The 24,168-nt window shown below is 41.9% G+C and overlaps 1 protein-coding gene across 1 annotated transcript in view; it reads right to left on the bottom strand.

Moving 5' to 3' along the window:
* Positions 1-23,829, bottom strand: part of septin4b (septin 4b) — a 38,658-nt gene extending 14,829 nt beyond the window's left edge. The window contains exons 1-2 of the mRNA XM_070905871.1: positions 23,778-23,829; positions 19,993-20,000 (exon numbers count right to left, since the gene is read on the bottom strand). Of these exons, the coding sequence (XP_070761972.1) occupies positions 19,993-20,000; positions 23,778-23,829 (60 nt within the window). The remainder of the gene's footprint in view (positions 1-19,992; positions 20,001-23,777) is intronic.
* Between the last annotated feature and the right edge of the window lie 339 nt (positions 23,830-24,168).

Genomic DNA, 24,168 nt, shown 5'->3' with positions numbered 1-24,168 from the left:
AAAAGTAGGCATTTAAAATGTTCTAACTGATGTTTAATGTGACAAACTATGTGTCAATGAATTACATCAGAAAAAAACATAAACAAAACCCTGTTCCATGTCCAGCACATTCAGAAAATTGATATCTCTGATGAGAGCATCATTACATGGCACTCAAATATTGTGATTCATATGTTTGTTTTGTACTGCAGGCAGATGCATACTGTACACATCAGCTCTGAACATGAGGACAACTTTCACCTCAAGCACAAACAGTCATGTGACTTTGTCTACAGCAGGGTGTTTTGTGAATCCACAAGAGGAAAATCCAGGAAAGAATGAAAACCTGTGTACTTAGAGGCTGACAGGAAATATGCAGAAAATATGAATTGGATATACATTTTCTCCTGAGCTGTCTGAGAAACTGGATGAAACGCCTTAACTGTACAGTAACATACAGTGGACGCTGACGCCCTCTAAAGCAGATATCCACCACCTCTGCAGGAACATAAATATTGTTCCACAATAGCGAGGAACGAGGAGACGCTGGATCTGCTGAACTTACACTTCCTACACTTCCTCCTCCATTCAATTAAGGCTCTTTATCTGACACAGAGAGATTCCTGTTGGAAAGCAGCTAAAGCATTTTCTCACTTTGTTTTTTCCCCTCTTAAATGGTGGCATGGTGCAACAAAGGCTCATGTGGCTCTGGGGGGGGGAGTTTCCGCTGGACGACTTAAAGAAAAGGAGAGGCTTTTCCAGATTAAAAGTGAGGAATTCCTTTGTTCAGTTTAAATCATACCGTATATTACAATCAACAGTCAGCTAAAGGTTTAGGCAAGTTTAGGAGGGACATAGCTGGCACAGTGCATGAGCAACAGTATGTTCATGGGATACCAGATTCATGTGTTGTGTATGGTCAGACGCCGTCACCTGTGGCTTGTCCAGCCTTTATGTCCTCTGACCCACATGGACCAGCTCTGCCTGCAGAGAGTGTGATTTCCAGCTGGCCCAAAATATGTCTCAAGATCATCTTAGCTACATTATTTTCTGTTTTACTGATTACTCTTGAGAGAGCTGCAAAACAAATGCACAAAGAATCGGAGTGGAAACAGCAGAAAATAAGGCAATTATGGCCATATTCAAATCTTTGGGGTGTTTGCACTGTTCTGTTTTTCCAACAGCTTGAGAAGTCTGAACTGCATCATTAGCAGAAGCATGGATGGTATAATGTGACCTGGCTAAATTAAGAAAGAATTGTTTAAAATATCAAGCAGATTTAGAGCTTATCGAAAACTGCTTCCCACACACACACACACACACACACACACACACACACACACACACACACACACACACACACAAGGTCAAAATACACTTCAGGTGAAAATATGCTTCAGAAGCCACAACAAAGGGTCTGGTTTCCCCTGAACTCAGTAATTGCATTGTATTCCACCACTTTTGGCAGAGACATGGACATTTTAATGAGTTGTTTTTTCTCAGCCATTACTCAAAATGAGAACCAGGAATTATTATGTTTATCGGTTTCCACTCAATTCCAGATAGCTGAACAAACTGCTGCTGAATCATGAAGAAACCACAGAACAAATTGCACAACTCGGTTGCAGTCTAGAAAGGTGCTATTAATATTTATTTAGACTGGTATGTTGCACCCAAACAGAGCGAAGAAAACCAACACCTGTCAGACAACAGGCGACAGCAGACAAAACAGGCCCAGCATCTGCTGGGAGGTGAACTCTGTTTGCCCTGGTGAAAGGAAGTCAGTGGGTTGTTGTGTGGCCTCGCTTCTCCAGCACTGAATTCCAGCCCGTCTACATCCCACATTACATGAACACAAAACCACCTTGTGTGATTGTTGGCTCCTGCTGGGCCTTATCACAATGCTACTGAAGAGGGTGAAGTCTAAAGTTGGAGCCACAGATCTGCTGAAACAGTGTTGGCATTGTGTCTTGAACAGATTCAGTGAGAGAAATTACATCAACGTCTGGACTGGGTTTCCTGTCTTGCCAAAGGTGCCAATTGAGTGGAAACAAACGCAAAGTAGCTAAACTATTCTCAGATTCATTACTTTTGCAACAGTAGATTAAGAAACCGCAGTCGGGAGTCCCCAGGGCAGGCGATGTTGGAGGTTGACTGTTCATTACATCATGTGCAGTATGCATAAAAAAAAAGTTTGACTAAAGAGTAAGTTTGCACTACAGGCAAAACGCACGCCTGGGAGATAATCTGTGAAGTTTAACAACTTGCAGCTTTACTACTACACTAACATTATCGGCCCTATTTAGTCACATTTAAGCTTGGCCTCACAAAGGTTTGTTGAATGTCTTGAATTGCAAACATGTGCTTTTATTGACAGAATTATACCTCGAATTGATCTCACAGCCATGTAACAATAAGCTGAATTTAATGTGCAACACAAACACGCAGTTGTGTGCGCACATTTGTTTTGTTGTTTCCTGTTATCTGTGTAACTGGTATCTGTTTCTGCAACTAAAAGCACCAACTTGAACAATCCCTAGTACAGGGTTACAGTGAGTACAGCAGCTGTGACTCAGCAGAAAGAGCAGGTTGTCCACTAATTGCAGGGGTGACGGTTCAATCCCTGTCAAAATGTCCTTGAGCAAGACAGAGAACCCCAAATTGCTCACGATGGTTAGGCCAGTGTCTTGCCTGGTAGCTTGCTGTCATCAGTGTGTGAATGGATGAATGTGAGGCAAGCTGTAAAGCGCTTTATAAATGCAGTCCATTTAAGGTTTTGTAAGGTTTAAGATTTCTCATGTGTAGATGACAAATTGCCTACACCACAGGCCTCCTGAGGGCCTGTCCATTAACACATTATCTTATCATCAGCTCAGAGTTCAGCTACCAAATGGACATGATGTGTGGAAGTGTTTGATTAACAAGTGTTTACTGAGCTTGGTTGTTTTATACACAATACACTATAACACATACCTGGAATTCAGTTTTTCTGTTGAAATCTAATTAGATTTTTCTAAACAGCAAGATCGCTGGTGATCTCGGGGAACAGTGAGAAAGAGAATAGTTTTTGAAAATTAATCATCAACAGCATGTAAGGATCACAGGCCAGGTACACAGTGGTAATGTAATCTGTATGTAATTCTATCTTTTGAAAGTTGAGAGACAGCAGGATTAATAAAACATTTGTCCTGGTCAATAATCTATACAGTATGTTCTGCCACTGGGGGAAGCAGGATTTACTACGCTGAGCTGACGAAGGTAAAAATCTGCTGGTCAAATATATATAATATAGGATCACACATCACTGAACACATTTTGATTTCATAATGTCCTTTCACAGGAACCCCCCAACATCTGTAATAACTCGAATTATCTCTTGGGACAAGATTTCAAAGACAGGAGGATATAATATACTGACCAAAGAAGAGGTAACATATCGCTGCACAAACGAGCTTCAGACAGCTGTTTCACAAACTCTGTCGTGCTTTAAACAGTAAGCACAATGCAACACACACACACTTGAATATGCACAACAGGCCTTAAAGCAGATGGCCAGTGTACATGTACACTCTTGATACATTGGAAAACAGTTCTCACCAACACTATACAGCAAAAGTGTTACTTCAAGTGAGAACAAGTCAGATATTTGTGTTAAATAAAGTGTTAAATTCTTATAAAGCAGAAATACTTGAGTGTATGAGGGTATAATCCTCTGTACCAACTCCTTTTCTAAGATAGCACCATTTTAGAAATCTACCACATAAACATACTTTTGTCTTTAGACTTCCATAAATTAAGTTTGTGGTGACTAAGGAGATAAATATACAATAGGTTAACATTTCTTCCACAAATAAACAAGATCATGATGTTTCATCTGGATCCAATATTTGCCAAGTGCAAAGCTGCCTTGGTTTCCCTGCCACCCCTACTGGGCCGTCTGGGGTCATCTCCCTGGAGATTGAGCTGTTTATCTCGTGCGTCAAAGATTGTTATGCTCCTGACAGCATCATTGATTGACAAGAAGCAGCCCCCAAAATTGAGCCTACGAGAACCTGTGATTGACACTCCAGACACCACATGAGGAATCCCTGTTTGCTCAGGATTATGAAGTTGTTAGCATAATAAGCAGGTTAGCAGTTCAAAAATCTCTCTACACACTGGGGCTAAAAACTGTAATAAAGGCTAGTGGAACATGGCTGTTACATCTGGGCTTTGAATGATTTCCCACCATGTGGCCTCAACAGTCTCTGCTCTCATGTAGTTAAGCAGTGGATCTGTCCCTCAGCTAAACCAGTCTGAAGTCTGGGAGTTTAACATGTTACCATTTACATTTAGATGACTCTTTGACACGACAAGCCTAGAATAATAGTAAAAGTAAATGATTTCCATTGCCAATTCTTAATAAAGCTTCAGAGATATCCATCAATCCGTGACTTGTAACCTCAACAGATGGCGTTGGTGACTTCTGGGGTGGTGCCTGACTGGTCTGGGCTCCAACATGAACTACACATAATTGTTCCCTTCCTCCTTCTCTTACCATCTGTGCTCCTCCTCCCGGATGTAATCCGTTTCTCTAATCTTGATGCCCAAACACACCAAGAGCCACAAAAAAAAAAAAAACACACAAAAAAGCTTGGAAACCTCAACACAAGTACCCACACACACAAATGGGATGCCTTGCCAACTGACTAATCTGTGATGCAGTTCAGTCTCTAACATATGTTGCGCTAACTAATGTGCAATCAGCATGCAACCTCTTCATATGGGATTCACACTCCTCTGCCACATATTTGATTTACCTTATATAATGTACAGCTGGAATGAAACTATAGGAACATCTGACTGCCAGGAGCAGTCCCATACAGATGAAAAAGCCCCAGCACTCCCTGCTCTACATCCCTTTGACCTCAGTAACACTGCCACCAAGAAAATACCAATCTCAAGGCATGCACATTGCATGTAGAGCAGATAGACAGTCAGACAGTCATTAGCACATTATTAAACACACAGCTTTGCTATTAACGTCTCCAAACTGGTTTGGAGGAAACCGGGCTGGGAGAAACGAAAGATAAACTGGGCAGAGCGTAAGACTGCCAACATCATTGTCAAAAACAAAAGGCAGATTGATGAAAACAAACCGGCGTGTCTGCCCCTTTACATTATAAACCAGGAGAGGTAGTATGTGACAGAAGGCTTGCGCCGTGTAGCTGAGCCTATCTCACTTCTCATCACAATGCAGATGACATGCTACACTTACCATTCTGCAGATGGCCAAGACACACACACACACACACACACGACACAGTAGAGGACAGCGACCGACCGCAAGCTGCTCCAGGTTTGTGCGGATAAACCTTTTGTGCCTCCAGCTCCAGCAGAGCTACACAGTCTTACAGCCAGACATTAATAACGTAATGCTGCACACAGACACATGCTGCATCCCGGGCTTGACTGGCTGGTGCTACTGCAAAAGGTGCAGCGATAGAGGAAACAGAGTGTGAGGGTCAGACAGAAGGGGGAAGGAAAAGACTCACAGACCTTCTGTAGAAAACAGGTGAGATATCAAACACCAGGCACAAACTAAACTACTAAACTAAATCACTCTAATAATCTTAATATTAAAGTATCAAACAAAATAGAAGGCAACAGAAAACTTTATTGTTTGGTATAAACCCTAATGATCTGTTTGGGGTCCTGGTCAAATTGCAATTATTTTATGAGAATTACTTATAAACCTGATTTTGATCTTTTTACAACTTTATTTTCTCTCAGGAAATTCATGTAAGAACCACAGTACACATTTTTATGGTTTATTGAAAACCAAAGCAAATAATAAACCCAAGGTTACTGCGGCAGGATCACTACAACCAACAAATTAAGCTTAACCACTATGGTTTAAAAGCTGTGGAGAGGGCTGTCACCTCTGATTTGTTTAGGTAACTCCTGCCCTGGTTAGAGTGTGTTTGGGTACACTCAGTGGGGCATGATAATATTTATTTAGGCTGTGCATAGCCTGCTCCCTCACTTACACATGAACAGAACAGTAGCTAAGGGTGAGTTTGACAGCCTTTGATGGTGCAGTGTCAAAGTTAGCACTTCCGTGCCTTTACGCTCAAACTTGTCACTGGACTTGTAGGTAACACACAGTGGTGAGTGGGCTAGAACCTTTTTCTTTTCTTGGTCGTGCTAAAATATTCACTTCCATTATTTCCAGTGAGCTTTACTGTTCAATTATCTATGAACCAAAGGAAAAGGAGAACAAGCGCACACTGAGTTGTGAGAAGAGTACTGCTGCAGATTTCTGGAGAGTGCTGCACGATTCTTGAATCCAAAGAGCATGAAATTATGTATAGCACATGGTGTGTGTCAGCAGCACTCACACCTCAAGTGAATGAGGTGTCAAAAGAGCGTCAAAAAGGAAATGGCACAGACTCAGTGAGACACCTGGCGTCCTTCACAGTGTGAAGTTCAACCCAGAACCTAGTGCCAACAAATGGAATTGAATTATAAGCTGATTATGATTATTACAGAGTTCCTTTATTGAAGCCCATTGAAGTTGTCAATTTTTCATCTGGAAATACTTTGTTTCAACATCAACATTTTGATTTGACCAAAGGTAAATGTACTGAGAGAGTTTTATACTGGGAGTTTCGCAGATGTGAAAACACTTCAGCAATAAATGTCAGGCAGTAGCTAGCCTTATATTATGTGCTACTTGCCTGCCAACGGTAAGTCAATAACTGTCTTTGCCATGTCTCTGTGGAAAAAACAGACAAAAGCAGAAAACAATCTTAAAGTTGCCCTCATTTTTAAAGTGGGTCATTGCATCATCAGAGAGGTTCTGTATATGATTGAGCAGATCCAGGACTTAGCGTAGTAAATACACTTAAAAAGGTAAAAGAAATAAAGCAGGAAATATATGAATATGCAAGGATAAATGGTGAATGTATAGAATGTACACATATAGTATGTAGACTATTAACATTGAGATTTTTATCTGCTCTGAAAAATCTATTTCTTCTTATAATGATGGAGAAAAAAATGTAAGTTCTTTAAAAATGAGTTGACAGTTTATTATCTACTCCTGCTCTGTGCAGTTTTCTCTCATTTCCTTAGTTGGAGGGAAACTTTTTCTTTTAATCACTAGATGCTTTTATTTAGCAACCAAGACCAAACACAAACCTGTTATGGCTGTAGAGCTTGAAGATAAAATGTTCTTACCTGGCCGACGAGTGGCCTTTCTGTTGGCATAGAGACAAATAGCTAAATGGCACAGAGCATCTTCGGAAGACATATTTTCAACTCATCTGGGACAGTAAGAAGCCTCTTTAAAGGAGCTGCAGTCAGAAACACTCTGCTCTGTGAGTCAAGCTGAACGGAGTGATGAACTCCACTGTTAAACAGCCTTGGGGTCTTCATGGCTGGTGGGAACAGCAGGGGCTGAGCCACCATGGCACAAGTGACAGTGATGTGGAGAGAAGGAAGTGGGTGAAGGGCAAGTTCGGTGGCAGGAAGATAGCAAGAGGGGGAGAGAAAAAGCTTTGAGCAATGCAGAGACTGATGCACAGAGATCTAGAGATCAGAGGCCCAGAATCAAATAACATCTCATAACTAACCACGAGGGTTGTTGTTTTTTTTTATTTGGTCTTTGGCTCTGTTCACTCTATCCCTCGCAGGCATGACCCCAAAAGGACAAAAATGATCAGCTTGCCAATGAAGTGCAGTCATAAAGTTCACATTCCTGCATTTCATTCAACTCTGCTCAATTAGAAAAAGTTAAACATGGCTATATTAACCATAAATATGGTAAACTGTACATAGCAAAACTTCCAGCAATTTAAAAAGCATTCTGTTCCTGCATCTGTTGCACACAAGTACTCACTGTGGCACTCAAAAAGTCAGTCCACCAGATGTTCATAGTATAATCTCCATAAACCAAAAATAGCAGATTTATGTTACACAAAGTGACTGAAGCACATGCTCAAGAATGACCAGAACAGATTACTGTCACTGTCGATATACAGTCACACACTAAACTATGCGATGGTCGACAAACACACAGATGTCAAAGATGGTGAACTATTGTCAAACTGATGCTCGTGCAGTATTTACCCCTTCAGCTGTGTAGATTTTGAGTGGATTGTAATCTGTGTGGGTCATGGTGCACAGTCTGGGTGGACAGTCAGTGACATTAATCTGGTGGGGGCTTTATCGGGTTCATGCAGACCATCTGTGACTGAAGAATAAGCGGCCCTGTGTTGATATTTGTTTAAATTACTGTGTCATAGTCGGGCCTGTGTGGCTCTGAGTTAAGCTGTAAACTCCAGATGTGTGTGACTGTGTGTTTATGTTCACTAACGCTTGTGTGTCTATTTATCCATCTGTGTGAGCGGACAGATTGCTGACAAAGCTGCCGTCGTCTAGCCAGCAGCTGTGCTGTGCTAATAACAATAATCCAGTCAGCCACATCTGTAATGTAAAGGAAACCACAGATATTTTGGAGGAGAAATAAATGAAATGCCAACTAACCACTAATGTCACAAGTGGCCAGTGGAATTGTAAAGCTGTTTTTATATCCATTATTGAAAGAAATCGACATTTCACTGGGAAGCCAGTGAAGGATGATCCTTGTCACTGCACCAAAGACTGCTAAGAATTTGGGGGGGGGGGGGGGGGGGGGTTTGGGAAAGATAGTTTAAATCTCTGCATCACCTGACAAAACTTCACAGAGGAGCTGACATGCACTTCCAAAGTGAGCCGTTCTATAGATCAGGACACGGTGGACACAATTTAATTTCCCATAAACACAGATGCACTCACCTAAACCACTAGTGTTAATCCATTGTGTTCAATAATAAGGTTGACAGAGTTAAAGGAGTGCACCTGCAGCACACAGAAGCCTCCATACTAACTACAATGAAGCACAGTTCCAGTGCATAAAAATGTTTGTTAAAAAAACATTATGTACTTGAGATGCTGAGGACACATCCCATGGGTAAAAGTACTTTCCACTGTGTGAATCATATAAAAAGCTTAAAGCTAACGTAGGCAGCAGGACACAACAGTTGGCAGGAGTGGATACCCCTTCCTCAGTGTACAGACATCCTGCACAAGTGGAAGTTGACATACATGAATAGAAATGTGAAAAATGCGTAATTTCTGGGAGTGACTTTTCCTTCTTGTTCCCTTCCACTAGTTGGGAGCAGGAATCTGATTGCTGACCTTAGTCTGAATTCTCAGGCTAGCTCTATTAATAGCCCAGACACCAGCGAGCGCAAGACTCCTAAGTCAGCAGCCAGAGCTTTCTCGCCAGGCCTCGCTTTAGTCTGGCTCTAGATGGACCAGGCTGTTGATTAGAAAGAAAAACAAGGCTCCCGAATCGTCTTCTCCAACTCATTCATGTTAGTCATTGTCAAGTGTTTACAAGAAAAAGTACAATGCAGCCAAAAATATGCAATACAGTCCAAACATGGCAAAGATCTTAAATTCCATGCACTTTTTAAGATCTCAACATCTGCAACCGCATTGAGATGAAACCTGCGTCTTTTTAAGCAGAATGATGCACAAGCCTTCAATATTTTCCTCTAATGCTACTATTGCAGAGAAGGGGGCACCCCTTTTGGCACGACTCCCAGGGAAACTGGGCCGCAAAGGGAGAGAGACACTGCTATGCCGTAACCAGACTGCTCATCCAGAGGGGGAAACTGGGCTTTTGTCTCCACAAACTCTGAAAAACAGAAAAGTATTTTAAGAATATTCATGTACTGCAGCTCCAACACAAACAACAGCTAGTTGTAAATCAGTTAAAAACTTGCCTAAATCCAGCATGAGATAAACAGCTTCTGAGATATGTTTTTAGACACGCCAAACTTCCGTCATGCTATTAGCTATGACTCTCTGTGTTTTATGGTGACAGAAATGTACCGTTCAAGCTTCATCGTGTCACACAGGAATTCCTACTGATATGTTTGTGTGAGGTTTGCTTTCTTTAAAGCACCGGGGGATTGGCATACATTGTCTTGGGATGTTATGCAATGCCAAGACATCTTATTCCCGGCCCGCTCATGCTGTAGTTTTCCCAGTAAAAACAATGTCATAACCAAAGTGGAAAAGGCCACAAGTGTCATTTTAGATGAACATGGTCTCAGAGCTACATCTTACTGTCCGCCTACGAAGTTTCTCCCTGTTGTCTTACAACCATAATGACAAGAAAACTACTACTACTTACAGTGCTACAGGCCTTTCACAATGCCTGAAATACACACTCTTGTCTTCATTACCCATAAACAGTCACAATGTCATGTGACGCCTCCGAGACCCATTTTAACTGCTTAAATGATAAGTTACACTGTGCCCCTCACGGGTTACAAGGTCACATACTTTAAACACCATTTTTAAATGTCCTCAGTGTGTGTTTTGTAATTTGATCCAACACATCGTCAAAGGTTAAACACATTCCACCTCCCTCAGGGTGCTCCTAAAATATGTCACATTCCTCATAAACATAAATATCACAAACAGGCAGCACAAGAGGGCGGCTGGCAGTCTATGGTGGCAGTGGTTAACAGGTGGAGTGGAAGGGCAAGGTCACTGGGGGCGTTTATTTACTGCCCAGTGGTCTGCTCTGTGGGGGGAGACTACAGGAGCCTGAAGAGGTCTTTCAAACTCTTTAATATTCACTTGACTTTAACTGTGGATGGAAGGGAGACCAAGACAGGAGGGAAAATGTACTTAACTTACTCATCTACCTTCTGAAACACAAGAATAACATTCAGTCTGGGTCCCAGAATCAAAACCAAATGCTGGTAAAACAAACTGTAGCACTGCACTGAAAAAAATATAATCTGGCCAGTTGTATAAATTCTTTCAAGATATTTTTAGTTTACTAGCACCTTGCAGGTGAGCCAAGTTAAAATATTACCCTCGACCTATTCAAAAGCTAATCAGAAGCTAAAGTGTGCTTCCATCCTAGTTATATGTCAGCATCTCTGCTAGAAAGAAGCAAGTTTGTTTTCTGTTCTTTCCCCTGGCTTCTCAAGGAAACAGACAGTTCCAGGTCAACTTATCTTATAGTTGAAGAAACTCTTTTGAAGCAATACATGGGCACATATACACACTGAGGTACGTTACGATAATATTATCTAATTTTCAAAGTTACCCCTACAGGAAAGAACCAGTGATAATGAGGCAGAGATCCCAGCAGTAACGCAACAGCCTTTCTATATGAATCTGCACTATTATACAGACTAATGAGGTTACTTAAAGACTCAATGTTCAGTAAGACACTGACAATGACTTTGCTTACAACTGGACAAAGTCTAACCGGAGTCAAGTCCAGCAGGTGCACATGCACAGTAGTCAACAGTATGTGAGCTATTTGGGAGCTTGTCTGTGGCTGAAAATACAGTTCACTTCCACGGGTAAACATTATTTTGACCTTGGAGGGCTCTAGATTTTATGGGAAATTGATTTGATTAATTTAGCTGGAAATACTGTAATGCGGTCACCCTCAGCAACACTGATATTCTTACGTAATAGTTATTTTAAGACACATAAAAAACGCTTTTGGCTCTCCGGCCCTCAGTGTCTCTTCAGTTTCTGTTTTTACATCAATTCTTAAACATATCTCCAGAGGTGAGAGTAGCCCCATTCTTTTGTACAGACATTTTATGAAAAGCTATGAGAACTGGGATCCACCTGCTGTAAAAACCTTGTTTCCTGTGTCTTTGTCAAAATGTTTCATTAAAAAAAACAGTAAAAACAAATACTAGGGATACTCAGAGAAAGGTGTGAATAAGCACTGCCAGGGTGTATCACCCCATAAAGAGGTGCCCATGGCAACCTCTTAATCTACTGAAACTACCGGATGTTTTTCTTGTTTCCTCTCAATGACCAGGACTCCAAAAAGAGACTGGAGGAGGTTTTCCAACAGTAAAAATAAGGAAGTCATTAGCTGCTTATGGTGCTTAAATACTAAGGCCAGCTCCATAAAGCAGTGAGTAATGGGCATCCATGCTCTGTGTCCTATTAACCTTTGAAGATCATATGTACGTGCGCGCGCACTCACACACACACACACACACACACACACACACACACACAATAAGATAGGCACTTGTAATTAAGACCACCTCACACAGAGCAGCAGTAAATGAGTATGTGGTTTCCTGCCAGTCAGGGGTTTTTGAACACTATATTTTATCAATTTTGGTTAAATCTCAAACAATATCATTGTAGATTTATTGAGAGCACCCCTAAATTAGAAAATATAAATAGAAGAACAGGTACAAAGGATGTAAGAAGTTGGATGTTACACTAAAACTCATCACATACTAAATTCTAAAGAAGCCTCCTGGAAAATAAAAATGAAAAAATCTATATCTATTTCTAATGTTTATTTTAGGTTCAGAAACTTGCTCCTTGGCAGTGAGGGTGGAGACACATGGAGAGAGATGGGTATAAAGAGGGATGCTGGTGTGGTTTAAGCTCCTGGATAATAGGGAGGTCAACATGCCACAGGTATGCAAGTGTGTTTATGTGGAGGTTAAAGAGCAAAAGCCTGAGAGCCAGAGGGAGTGAATCCTGTAAGTCAGACGGACTATTTTAGACAGACGGGGGGACCTCCTTCGTTCGTCAGAAGACAAAGAGGAGAAAAAACAAGTTTAGAAAGAAGGGAGCACATAAAAGGGGAGAGGGGTGAAGGGGGAAAGGAGGAGAAGGCTCTAGGGATCAAGGGGGCAGGTCTTCTCTCTGATCCTTCAATGAGACGCACATGTTGTGGTATTCACCCAGCTCGCATGATCCCAATTCTCACAGAAGCACACTTCAGACACTTCCATCCCAAATCCCAACACATGCAACACTATCGTTTTCAATCGCCGATTTCCCAAACACTTCTTATTTCAACGTATTTACCACACAACAGAAGAGTCCTTCAGACATCCTTACAGTCTCTTGACTCAACACAAACCACCATGATCACGGTTATAATCTCACAGAGCAACATGAAACCAATCAATACTCAAATACTCAAGACAAGTACCCAAATGCCATGAGGTGATCCACACATGCAATGATCCTCATCAATACTGGCCATACTGTAGTTGTTGTAGTATTAGTAGTAGCTGACATGTTTAAAAAGAAGAGAAAGTCTCAATAGAAAAGCTGAAAGCTGTCAGATTTCAAACAGATCTTTTAAAAGAAAACAGACTGATGTGCCAAGAAAGATGAGAGAGATTTTAGCGCATGTAGTAACATCACTATGAGGAAGTAGCAGATCAGATCACAACTGATTACTAGTATCATTTGGATATTATGTGCTACTTATTTGTACAAAATGCCAAATTCACAGGCAAATCACCTACAATGGTGAGTCATCTGCAGCTCTACACTACTGGATACCAAATATACTAAATCTGTTTCCAGATCAAGATAAAGAGCAGATAGAGCAGTCAATTTTGACTTATGGAACTCCAGAAACTATAAAACCGCTCAGAGAGAAGTAAATATTTACTGAATGGTGGCGTGCCAGAGCTGTGGTTTCAAAAGGGCTGGCTGTGGAGTGATATGGATTAAGTCACACACACAAAAGGCTCTGCCTCTGATGTGATACATGGAGGAAGGAAAATCCACACGCTGTGCTGATGGTTAATAAAAGTGCACCTGGTCTCTGCCCACCTCCATTTCAGTTCTGACTCTGTTTACTCACACTGGGTGAGCAACTACTCTGCACGTGTTTGCTTGTGCAGTTCCTATCTATCTGCTGCAGTTGTGGTCTCCTGCTTATGTTGGCCACGAGGTCCAGAGGTCTGTGATGGTAGGGGAACAGCAGATTCACCACTCGAATCCATGGCCACAGCTGATTAAATAACAGACTTACTGTTTTCCTCTTTCTCTCTCTGTACCTCTCACTAAATGTCCTAAATTGCATTACAACATTCTCTAAATGTTGTGTCTTAAACTCCCGGCCTCCTCTTTCCTCCATCTATCATCATGTCACAGCATGCTAACACATTCCATGCTTTACTTACACCCAAGTGCTTAAATCTGATACCACCATCTGTATAAGTATCTGTTTTGTCTGAGTGTGTGTGTGTGTGTGTGTGTGTGTGTGTGTGTGTGTGTGTGTGTGTGTGTGTGCGCGCGCGCGCGCCTGCTGGTCGTGTTGATGTCGATGGTAGATGATAATGATGGTAGATGACGATGATAGAGGAATACAGTAGGTTGAGCTATCAAACTGGTTTCTTTACTGCCATTTTGTATGTGTTCTGTATAGCAGTGGGTTTGTGGAGCTGAGATCTGGTCCCTGACTGCATCACTGTGAGCTCTCTCATCTGTTTCTGAGTTTTTACAGACGTCTATCAACTTTGATGCTTTTCATCGCTGCTCACACTTTCCACATTTCCACACAGTTATTTTGAGTCATCTACAAATCCATCACTACCACAACATCTTCCTTTTATACCCTTTATACCCTCCCTTTATATTTACAACCCAGATCCTGAAGATAGGGGGCTCATTTCCACTGGCAGACTGAATCAAGATAGAGGATTTATATTCCCCAGGGACACTAACCATCCTTTACTACATCCCCTGTCCTCAAGACAAATCTCCACCATCTCTCCTGCTCTTCTTCTTGGCTTGCATGGCATTTCCTCTCACTGTCCTGCAGCATGGTGGGAGCATCTGGAAGTGTTTTCTTAAGGGGAGTGGAGGGTGCTGCAGCTGAGGACCATGCTGGTGCGGGACACGCACAACTGTCATCACTATGCATTAGCACATATGCAGACTCACATGCATGCGAGAATGTTCACGCACAGACTTCAGCACCCATAGCTACCATCAGAAAATGTCAAACTCATGTAATATTTAAATCTTAGGCACCAAAAATAACTAAAAAGCTGAAGGCAATGTCAGTGATCTGCTACTGCTGATGGGTTAACACGTGTTGGATATGATATTGAATAACATATATTAGTTGGCATTTGAAAAACATATAAATGACAGTCTTGGGGGCTCAAAATGTGACCTACAAAACATTCTATGAGTCCACCTAAAAATACATTCCAACATTAAATTAAAAATTCATTCACAATCGTTTTTACAGTGCTGTCACTTCATCACACACTTTTCAGCAGACGTCACCTCACGTTTCAGAAACGTCAGATGGTTTCCCTTTGACCATTTGTATGTAGCTGGTCTGATACGACTGTCTTAATTTGTTATCTGCCTGATGTGTAGCTGTGTCTTCACAGTGCCTGCAGTTAGAATAAACTCTGACTTTGCTCCCAGAGGCACAAAGATTGGATCGAGGCATCTTGGCTCTCGGCCCAGGATGCTGTCCATCCTAACGAACATCAGTCTGGTTGATACACTGCCTGTGCTGCATGGAAGTTCACTGCAACATACTAAATATGGGAAGTGGCAGTAAGAGAAAACTTACACTTACAGAGCATATCTGCTTCATCACACTACAGGTTTTACAGCTATACCGATGACTGAAATAACAGCATGACAGTGAATTTGGAGAAAAAGTCAGTGTCCTTTATTAAACATGACGCATGTCTTGAGGTACTGAGTATGCAGCTGGTGGATAAATTGATATCTTTAGATCTTGTGTTATGAAATACTTGCCATATGCCTGTTAAATGTTAGTAAAGAGAAAAAAACTTGGGCGTTTACTACTGATGTTTAACAACGCTTTTTTTCTTTATTGAGCTCCACAGTAGTTGCAATGGGAATAATGTGTCACTTCTTCAACATCTTACCACAAACAAGCGTGAATAAAACTAATAAACCATCAAACGATGAGATATATCCAAAAATGCAAAATGCTAACATTTGTGCAAATGTTTTAGCTATAGTGCATTAGGTTGAATTTTCCCTTTATGGTATGCCTTGTCATCAAATATTGAATTATGGCTTAATGACTGCACAAACTAGACACATATAGCTGAATGAATAACGAATAAGCACATTTTCAATAGGCTGATCCCAGAAGAATTAGACATGACTACACTCCAAACCACAGATTGAAAAACTAGAGGAATTCGAGAGTTGTCCCACGGGGGTTAGAGGTTAGGAATAGATGCTGCAAATACTATAATTGCGCAATGTGAAGATGAAATCTGAGTATGCCAAAAAAATGAAAACAGCCCCACTAGAGATGTAAATTTAGTGTGATAACAAACCATGCAGTCAGCTCCACAGCTACATCACTGATTGTCAGCATTGTAGAGGACATGCAGTCCTTAGATGGACAATTCAAGTCTGTCCAACAAAGAACAGCTGGAGCACAACACAAATTATCTGTATACAGGAATAATGCTTTCCTCCCTTTAATCATGGAGGTCAAACCGCTTTGATAACCACTGCCATGACCTCAACACCTGCCCCACTTCCTACCAGAAAGCTAATCATCCCTGGGTTGGTAGAACAGGGTGGCGCTCTCTCTGGTGTTGCCATAGCATTTCATGCATTGCTAGCTGAGTGCTGGGACCTCGGTGGGGGCCATGGGAACTGGGCTGAGATTATTTATAGCGGGTGGGGGGCTTGGCAGGGGCCACTTCTATGAGGCTTTAGAGGAATGTCTAAGGTCGCCCTCTGACCAAAACTTCTGCAGAGTGCTGAGGCTGGAGGTTGGAAGGCTAGCTCGGGCTGACGTGGGACATCTGCAGAGATGAAGACACGAGCCAATTAGTTTGAGGGTCTGGTGAGCAGACCCAGCAGGGACAGGAAGGAAGCGGTGAGCATAGGAAGTTAGAATGTCAGAGGAGGACCAAATAGGGCAATTCAGCAAGCCCTTTAAAGCTAGCCGCTTACGAAAATGAGGCAAAGACGTTCACCAGCAGTCTTCAAGCAGATATTCCAGAGAGGTTTGTATGCATGCAAGGATAGTTTAAATTGCCAAAAATCACATCCTTTCTGTAGTAACTCTACAACTGTAAAACACACGTGTAGATGAGAAATCTACATTCTGCGTGTTATTAGTATAGTACTTAGATCTTAAGTATTTGTTGTGCAACTAAGCATTAATTACTCTATGATAAGCGTAAGGCTGCAGTTGGTGGTTGTGTAGTTAATAACATTAACGATGGCTCTGTTCTATTCAAGTGTCCCAGTAAACCATGACAGTGAGAGAGTGAGCCAGTGCCCACAGTGGCTAAATGGAATTCAGCCATCACTCTGTGAAAGGGGCCTATTGGATTGCACTATATTGATTATACTATATGGTGTTTCTCATAATTTGCACCCTCATTTAGTATATAAATAAGGTCAACAAAATACTAAAAACTAGCTGCAGCTAGCTCCCCAGAAAATAAACCAAAAACAAATAAAAAGCATACACGTATTTAGTAGTAGTAGTAGTATTCAGTAATTAGTTGGAAATGCTTTCCACCCTTGTGATGAGGATAGATGATTATACCCCACATTAACCTACATAATTCATAATGACTGAAAGGTACATTTCCTTACAATACAGCGTCTCTTGCTGTGGAAAAACTGGCTTTTACAAAAGAATACCGAACACATGATGCAGTCTAATGTTCACAACAAATCTCTCTTTAAGCACTCATCTTTCACCATCTCTTTATTGCTGTCTTACGGCGGCCTCGTATTCAGTGAAGTGTTGCGTGCCTGCTCCCTAACCCGATTGTTTGCCCTCGTATCAAACTGAAAAAGCCCAGAGGGCCGCCTGTCAAAGCCAAAGCCACAGGCTAAAACCCTGCCACTACAGTCTCTGTGTCTGCATGACCACTGTGCCGTCACACACATGAATCTCTCTACATGCTCAGAGAATAAAGCCCACACACTTTACCCAGTGGAGAGTTATACAAAATGATGGGTCAGGTTTCACTGAAGAGTGATATGCCACCTTCTCTCACTGTAGGGCTCACGGAGTAGAGTGGCACTATTGTTGGTTTGTGGATTCAGTAATATAATGTAATAGATGATAGAATTACTGCACAAGCAAGAGTATAATGTTAACATCTGATACTGTGTAATGGTTAAGATTCACATAATAACGAATATGACTAAATATATGTGAAGGAAGAGACAGAACTTATAATTAAGTACAACTGTATCAGAACTGCTTGTGTACCACGTTTTGAAACATGAAGTGAAAGCACATCAGATCATGTCTCACACCCATCATTGATGTTCTGTTCACCATAATATGTACTGTATGTGTCTCTTCAACAATGAAATGTCAGTGGACAGACGGGCGTGGTGCAGCATATCTCAAGATTCTGCCATTCCAGTTTGCAAATGAATGCAATGAGCATGCACACGCTAGCAGTGACAGCAAATGAGAAAAACAGACACAGCTACAGGGGAAACAGAGGAAAGGGGAAAACCGGCATCTACTGCAGTAGCTAGAAAGCTAATGGGCTAATAAAGTCCAAGTATAGACTGACTACACTTTGGCTGCAGTGGCAAGCAGCAATTGAAGGCACAGGAAGCTAATGGCTAGTTGAGTAAAAGCCACAGAGGAATGCACCATGGTGAATGTGTGTATGTGTGTGGAGAGACAACCGTCTCAAGAGAGACAACCGTCCCCTCCTCTTCTTCTCTGTCCACAGCTGGCACTGCCCATGAACAGTGACGTCATTATGTGTGTGTGTGTGTGTGTGTGTGTGTGTGTGTGTGTGTGTGTATGTGAGGTTATGTGGCATTTTTAGGCTAACAAAAGGAAGCCACAGCCACCCTCTTGCTCCACCACACCCCAGAGCCCTGCGTGGTTTGCAGCCACGGGGTGTGGGTGCAGGGGGAAGGGCACTTCAGATGTGTTAACCTGGACTGAATGATTGCTTTCAGATGAGAGATGCATTGTGCTGTGATACAATGGGTGTGGTTTGAAGAGCAGGAACTAAATTTATGTAGACTTGGACATCTGCTTATTTAATCACATACCCAGCAACAAGAGATGTGCCAAACCATCATGAGAGTAACCAGTGAATGCCGTCACCCAGCCAGAAGCAGCAGCAGCAGCAGCAGCAGCAGCCTCTGGGTCTGGGACAGATGTTGAAAGTTTCCTCACAAGGTGTTCCCTCTGTCAGCACACACTGCAGCTTTGTCACATAGGCTTGGAATGCTGCTGAGGAAGGAACCAGGGTTTGTCACACCCATACGGATCCACTCCTCTCCACCCGTCTGTGAACTGTTTGGGCTCAAAAACAAACACGCCCCCCTTTCATCCCCACTCAGCCCGGGCCAAACACAGCTGCGGGGGCTTTGGGATGTAGACAGTGACATGGAGAAGAGGAGCAAAGAGGAGGGAGGGGGGCAGTTTTGACACTGAGGTGGCAGGCCGCTGGCTACTGGAACAGCGATAACAGATGAGCACCATCACTCTGAAACTATGATACGCTTCAAGAGAGCTGCTGACTCTGCTGGAGGATGATCAAGCTGATACAACCACTAAAATGTAAGGAGTGAAACTCAGACAAAAGCAGCAGGTACACAAACAACGCTGACACACACACACACACACACACACACACACACACACACACACACACACACACACACACACACACAGCAGATTCTCAGTTGTCACTGTGCGAGATGAGGAACAAGAAAATCTGGGCTTTGAGAACACACCTATTCTCAAGCAGCTATTACTCTTTGGTGTCAAATAAAACCCTGAAGCACATAAGCACAGAGAAGTCACACAAGCTCAGAATATCACATGCTCAATTTGAAGAACTTGTAAATAGGAAACACTTGTCATGCGTGCAATTACTAAGCCATTTCACATTAAGACTGAACTGTAGGCCTGTGATTTCAGCAGAGGTCCACTTTTTTCCACTTATTCAAAACTAATGCATAAAACTCTTGCAAATGAACACAAAACCAGCTTGAATTGCAGTGGCTATCAGGGGTAAAATGGGCTGACATCAACAAACCACAATGTGCTCTTTTTGGTGAGTTAATCGAGGCCAAAACTCCCTTCACCAATGACCTACTTCGTCTTCGGCATCAGGATAGAGGAAAACTCTGGTTTCTTACCTCATCGTCTGGTCAGAGGAGCATGATTGATCAGCAGGAGGAATGATTTCAAAATCCACATCCAATGGAAATCAGACACATAGGAGAGGAACAGAAACACTTTACTGTCAACATGATTAAAATCAGTTTAGATGAACATTTATCATGTGAATGGTAATAAACAACTCATTGATGCTGACATGCTGAGGTAACATTTGGGATGGCGTCAGACCTTTTTGTGGTAATCGCATGGTGTTTGACGCCTGGATCATCCAGTTTCAGGATCTGCCTGACATTATTTTTACCCTACAACTTGTTTAGACATGTCACATAAAACAAGTCCTGCATCATGGACCGGTTCAATGTTTACATTTCCCCCTGGGCTTTATTAGTTACAAATATGATGCAAAGAGCCAACCACGAAACTTATGTAGATATGTCTTTCTCAAGAACTACTACTACGAATCAGACAACCTACCAAAAAGTCTTTCTTTAAAAATTCAACTTCTGCGCATCTCTAGACTACAGTGAAGATGCTTGTATTTGGCTCAATACCAGGTTTCCACACGGATACTTTTATAGTACTGATGTCATATTTGAAAAGCTGTCTAATTTTTTTTTTCAAATGCAGCGCTAGTGGGTGTGTGTGCACATCACATATGTCTGTGATACAACTTGAGTGATGATGTTGTAAAAGTATCCAAGTATGCATGCTTCAAAGATTGAAGTGTGCTTGTGTTCCCTGAATGAATTGGAGCCAGGGCTCCTGGTAGGTTTTCAGATTTACAGTGGGCAATTACAGCATCAGTCACTTCTCCAGGAATTTGTTTTTTACTGAAAACAAGGAGAATGAGTTGCAATAATGCGGGACATTAATTATTACTGGACTATACATTTGGAAAACTACCATTTCCACACAGAGAAAACACCCTGCTGGTAAAGGCTGTGTGCCAGGAGTGTGGCACACCCAGTAATGAAACTGGCACTTTCAGATCAGTTGGCCTCTCCAGTAAAGAGTAGACGCCGGTCCAAATTATTCATGTTGTTTGCCATTTACTAATTCTTTTAGTTCTTGAGAGGGAGACCAAATTTCTTTACTCCAAGCTGCCTGTCCCGGGAAACTTACTGGCAGCGTTACAAATATTGATTGACTACTTTAAACTCAGGACCATCACTGCCTGTAAGCTCACAGAGCAGACTGTGCTGAGACACAGGTGAGGGGACAGAAATATCATTATAGCCTCTGCCAACATTTACAACCACTCCAGGAACAGCAGAAATGTCCTGCATATGGACAATATATAATGTATGAGCTGCACATTGCTGCTGCTGCTCTTTAAAACAGAATTGGCATCAGTATGCATCACTCCAGATGCACCCTGGGTGAAATTACTGTGGCAGGATGACATGCAAATAAGACTCCTGTGTACTGTTGACAGAGCAAACAAATGAACAGATAAATTAAACATCGACAACCATAGCTCTCTGCAAATTTAGAGCTGAAAACATCTCATTACAGCGAGCAGAACATGTGATCAACGTTAAATTCCTCTGCTGTAGTATAATGGCTACTCGTTTGACAAGTTCATTTTTCTTGTGGTTCATCTCTTGACCTACATGCTGAGGTCCTCCACCAGTGATGCTGTCAGCGCAGACACAGGCAGTGGCGAGGATGGTAGCATCTCTCCACAAGGCTTTCCCTGAGGAATGTTAGCCACTGCTGACGGTGCCACCCATCCACACCACCCACTTTCCTACTGGGAGCCTTCCACACTTTGTTTTTAAGTGAGTCTGGGCTGATGTCTGGGGTTGGTGTTGTTAGAAAAAGAACATGTTGCTTTATTTGTTAAATGGGTTATGGGCTCTTAATAAAGCAGCCCTAGATTCTAGTTCCACCTACAGCTCGCAGGTCAGTTCAGCTAAAAATGGCGGGTAATTGAGATATTTAATGTTAAATTTTAAAATGCCTTGCTTGCAGCGTTTTTGATTCCTTGACTGATATATGTCAACTGTTCTGCAAAGAAATATCTCTAAAGAAATGTAGAGAAGATGCAGTGAGCTGAAGCAGTCATTAGTAAGACACATGAATGTCAGACATGGAAAATTGTTGGATGTAAAATTAGAAGTGGCTCCACAAAAAAATGAATTGACAGAGATGCTAAAGGTGAATCTTAGAGAGTACAGTTTCATTTTCTGGTGAAGAAAAGATAACTAGACTAACCACATAAGAAATAAACTCTGAAACATGCAACATGAAAGTAGGTCTGTTTCTCATGTACTTTTATGGTTTCTGGTTAAACCAATGCAGTAATATGTAGTTATATTTAGATCTATTCGGGTACTTTAGTCATATATTTATGAATACAGCACTAGTGAGTAAAAGGGAACAATTGCACACAGAAATTGACAAATTAAAAGCTTCTGCTAGAGATTTCTGAGCATTTGAGTTCTCTTTCAACTTTGGTTTATGTTTGAAAATAAATATAGTCATCAAATCTGGATATTGAGCACTATCTCTGTCCACTATCATGTATGACAGCTGCCATCACCTCCCACTATCTCCTCTACATTTTTTTCTCCAACACACCACCCCTCTACGTATATATAGTAAACAGTTTCAATAGACCAGATGTGACTGCAGCCTCCAGTGCTCCATGTCATGAGACTAATGTGCCTGAAAATAAGCTATTTTCTCTGCACAGACTGGGAGCTCATAAGATGGGGACAGGCTGGGAGATAACATAGTTTTGCAGACATGATAAGAAACAGGTGATCTGTGTTTGATACAGTTTGAAACAGGAAACTAAATCTCTTTGATGCCGCCAGACAGGCATAAACTCTGGACTGAGAGACTGTGAGAAGTAGTGAGCAGAGCTAGGCCAATACAGCAGCTGATATTAGCTTACTGCAGATACATCATATCTATGTATATGTCCTCTTTACTCCACTACATTTCAGAGGCAAAAAATTTACTTTTTACTCTTTCATTTAGTTACTTTAGTTACTAGATCAGATCAATAATACAAAATATAATCTAATAGATAACAAATAAATTACCATGTAATATTATAGATTAAGGTAAGACTTTAAGCACTTTTCTTTAAGATAAGAAAAGTGTTGCCACTTTTCTTCAACCTGGCATATCTGATTCATAAATCCAGTACTGGTCAGGCTATAGTGTGGCAGTGATGCGGTGAAAATCATTGTTTCAAGTGTAAAGCTTCTTGACACAACAAACTGAGCCACAACCTTGTTTTACGACTGCTGGAGAGTAAATATGCAAACAGCGTGATGGGGCGAGTCTTTCATGCAGCAAGGGCTGCAGCCCTTAGTTCATCAGTGCAGTCCAGCTAACGCTATATCATCGTGGACCAGAAATAGTTTAGTGTGGCGAGTCTTGGTACCACTCTTGCATAACTGTAGAATTACAGTGTGCTGCTGCCGCCGTGTCCCGTGTGGAGCTCCGACTAACTGCCAGGCTTTTCAGGGATTTTCGTTCAGCAGAACGAAGTGTACCCTCTGTCCAGTGAGACTGTAATTTATAAAATGTATTCAAAAAACATGTACTCTTATCATCGGCTTACAGGCAGGGATATATTTTGACCTGTAGCCAAACAGGGCCGATATTAGGACAGTGACGGTTAACGTTTTAGCGGCTACAGCCCAGTATGATCTTAATGAATAAAAACACGATTTAAAAGGAAAGTGTAGGCGTAATTCTGGGTCAGACTCAGTAAAGACACGACACGAGCATCACCGGAGTGATACAACATCCCACATGCAGTGTCAGACGTGAGGATACTCACCGTGGTTGAACATTGCGGACCGAAACCGGTTGTTGCTGGACGAATTTTCCATCTCTCAAAGTTTCAGTTAGCGCCAACGGCTACGACCTCCTTTTTCTTCTTCGTCTTTTCTTCTTCTTCCTCGGTATTTCCGTAATTTCCTCTCTCAATCTGAACACAACTGCGGTGAAATGACAGTCTGTGTGTTGTGTTTGACCGGACAAACCCGTCCCCCCTGTGTGCGTGTGAGTGTGTTTGGTAGCAGGAGCAGTGGCAGCATACACACACACACACACACACACACACACACACTCGCAGCCATTCAAAACTGACGAGCCAGCCAGGCCGGTGACGTCACAAGACACCAGCAGTTGCAGCAGCAGCGTCGGAATGAAAACAATCGCACGTGGAT

The sequence above is a fragment of the Enoplosus armatus genome, chromosome 5 (genome assembly GCF_043641665.1).
Source record: "Enoplosus armatus isolate fEnoArm2 chromosome 5, fEnoArm2.hap1, whole genome shotgun sequence".
NCBI classification, from domain to species: domain Eukaryota; kingdom Metazoa; phylum Chordata; class Actinopteri; order Centrarchiformes; family Enoplosidae; genus Enoplosus; species Enoplosus armatus.
This window is presented reverse-complemented; position numbering and strand designations above follow the sequence as displayed.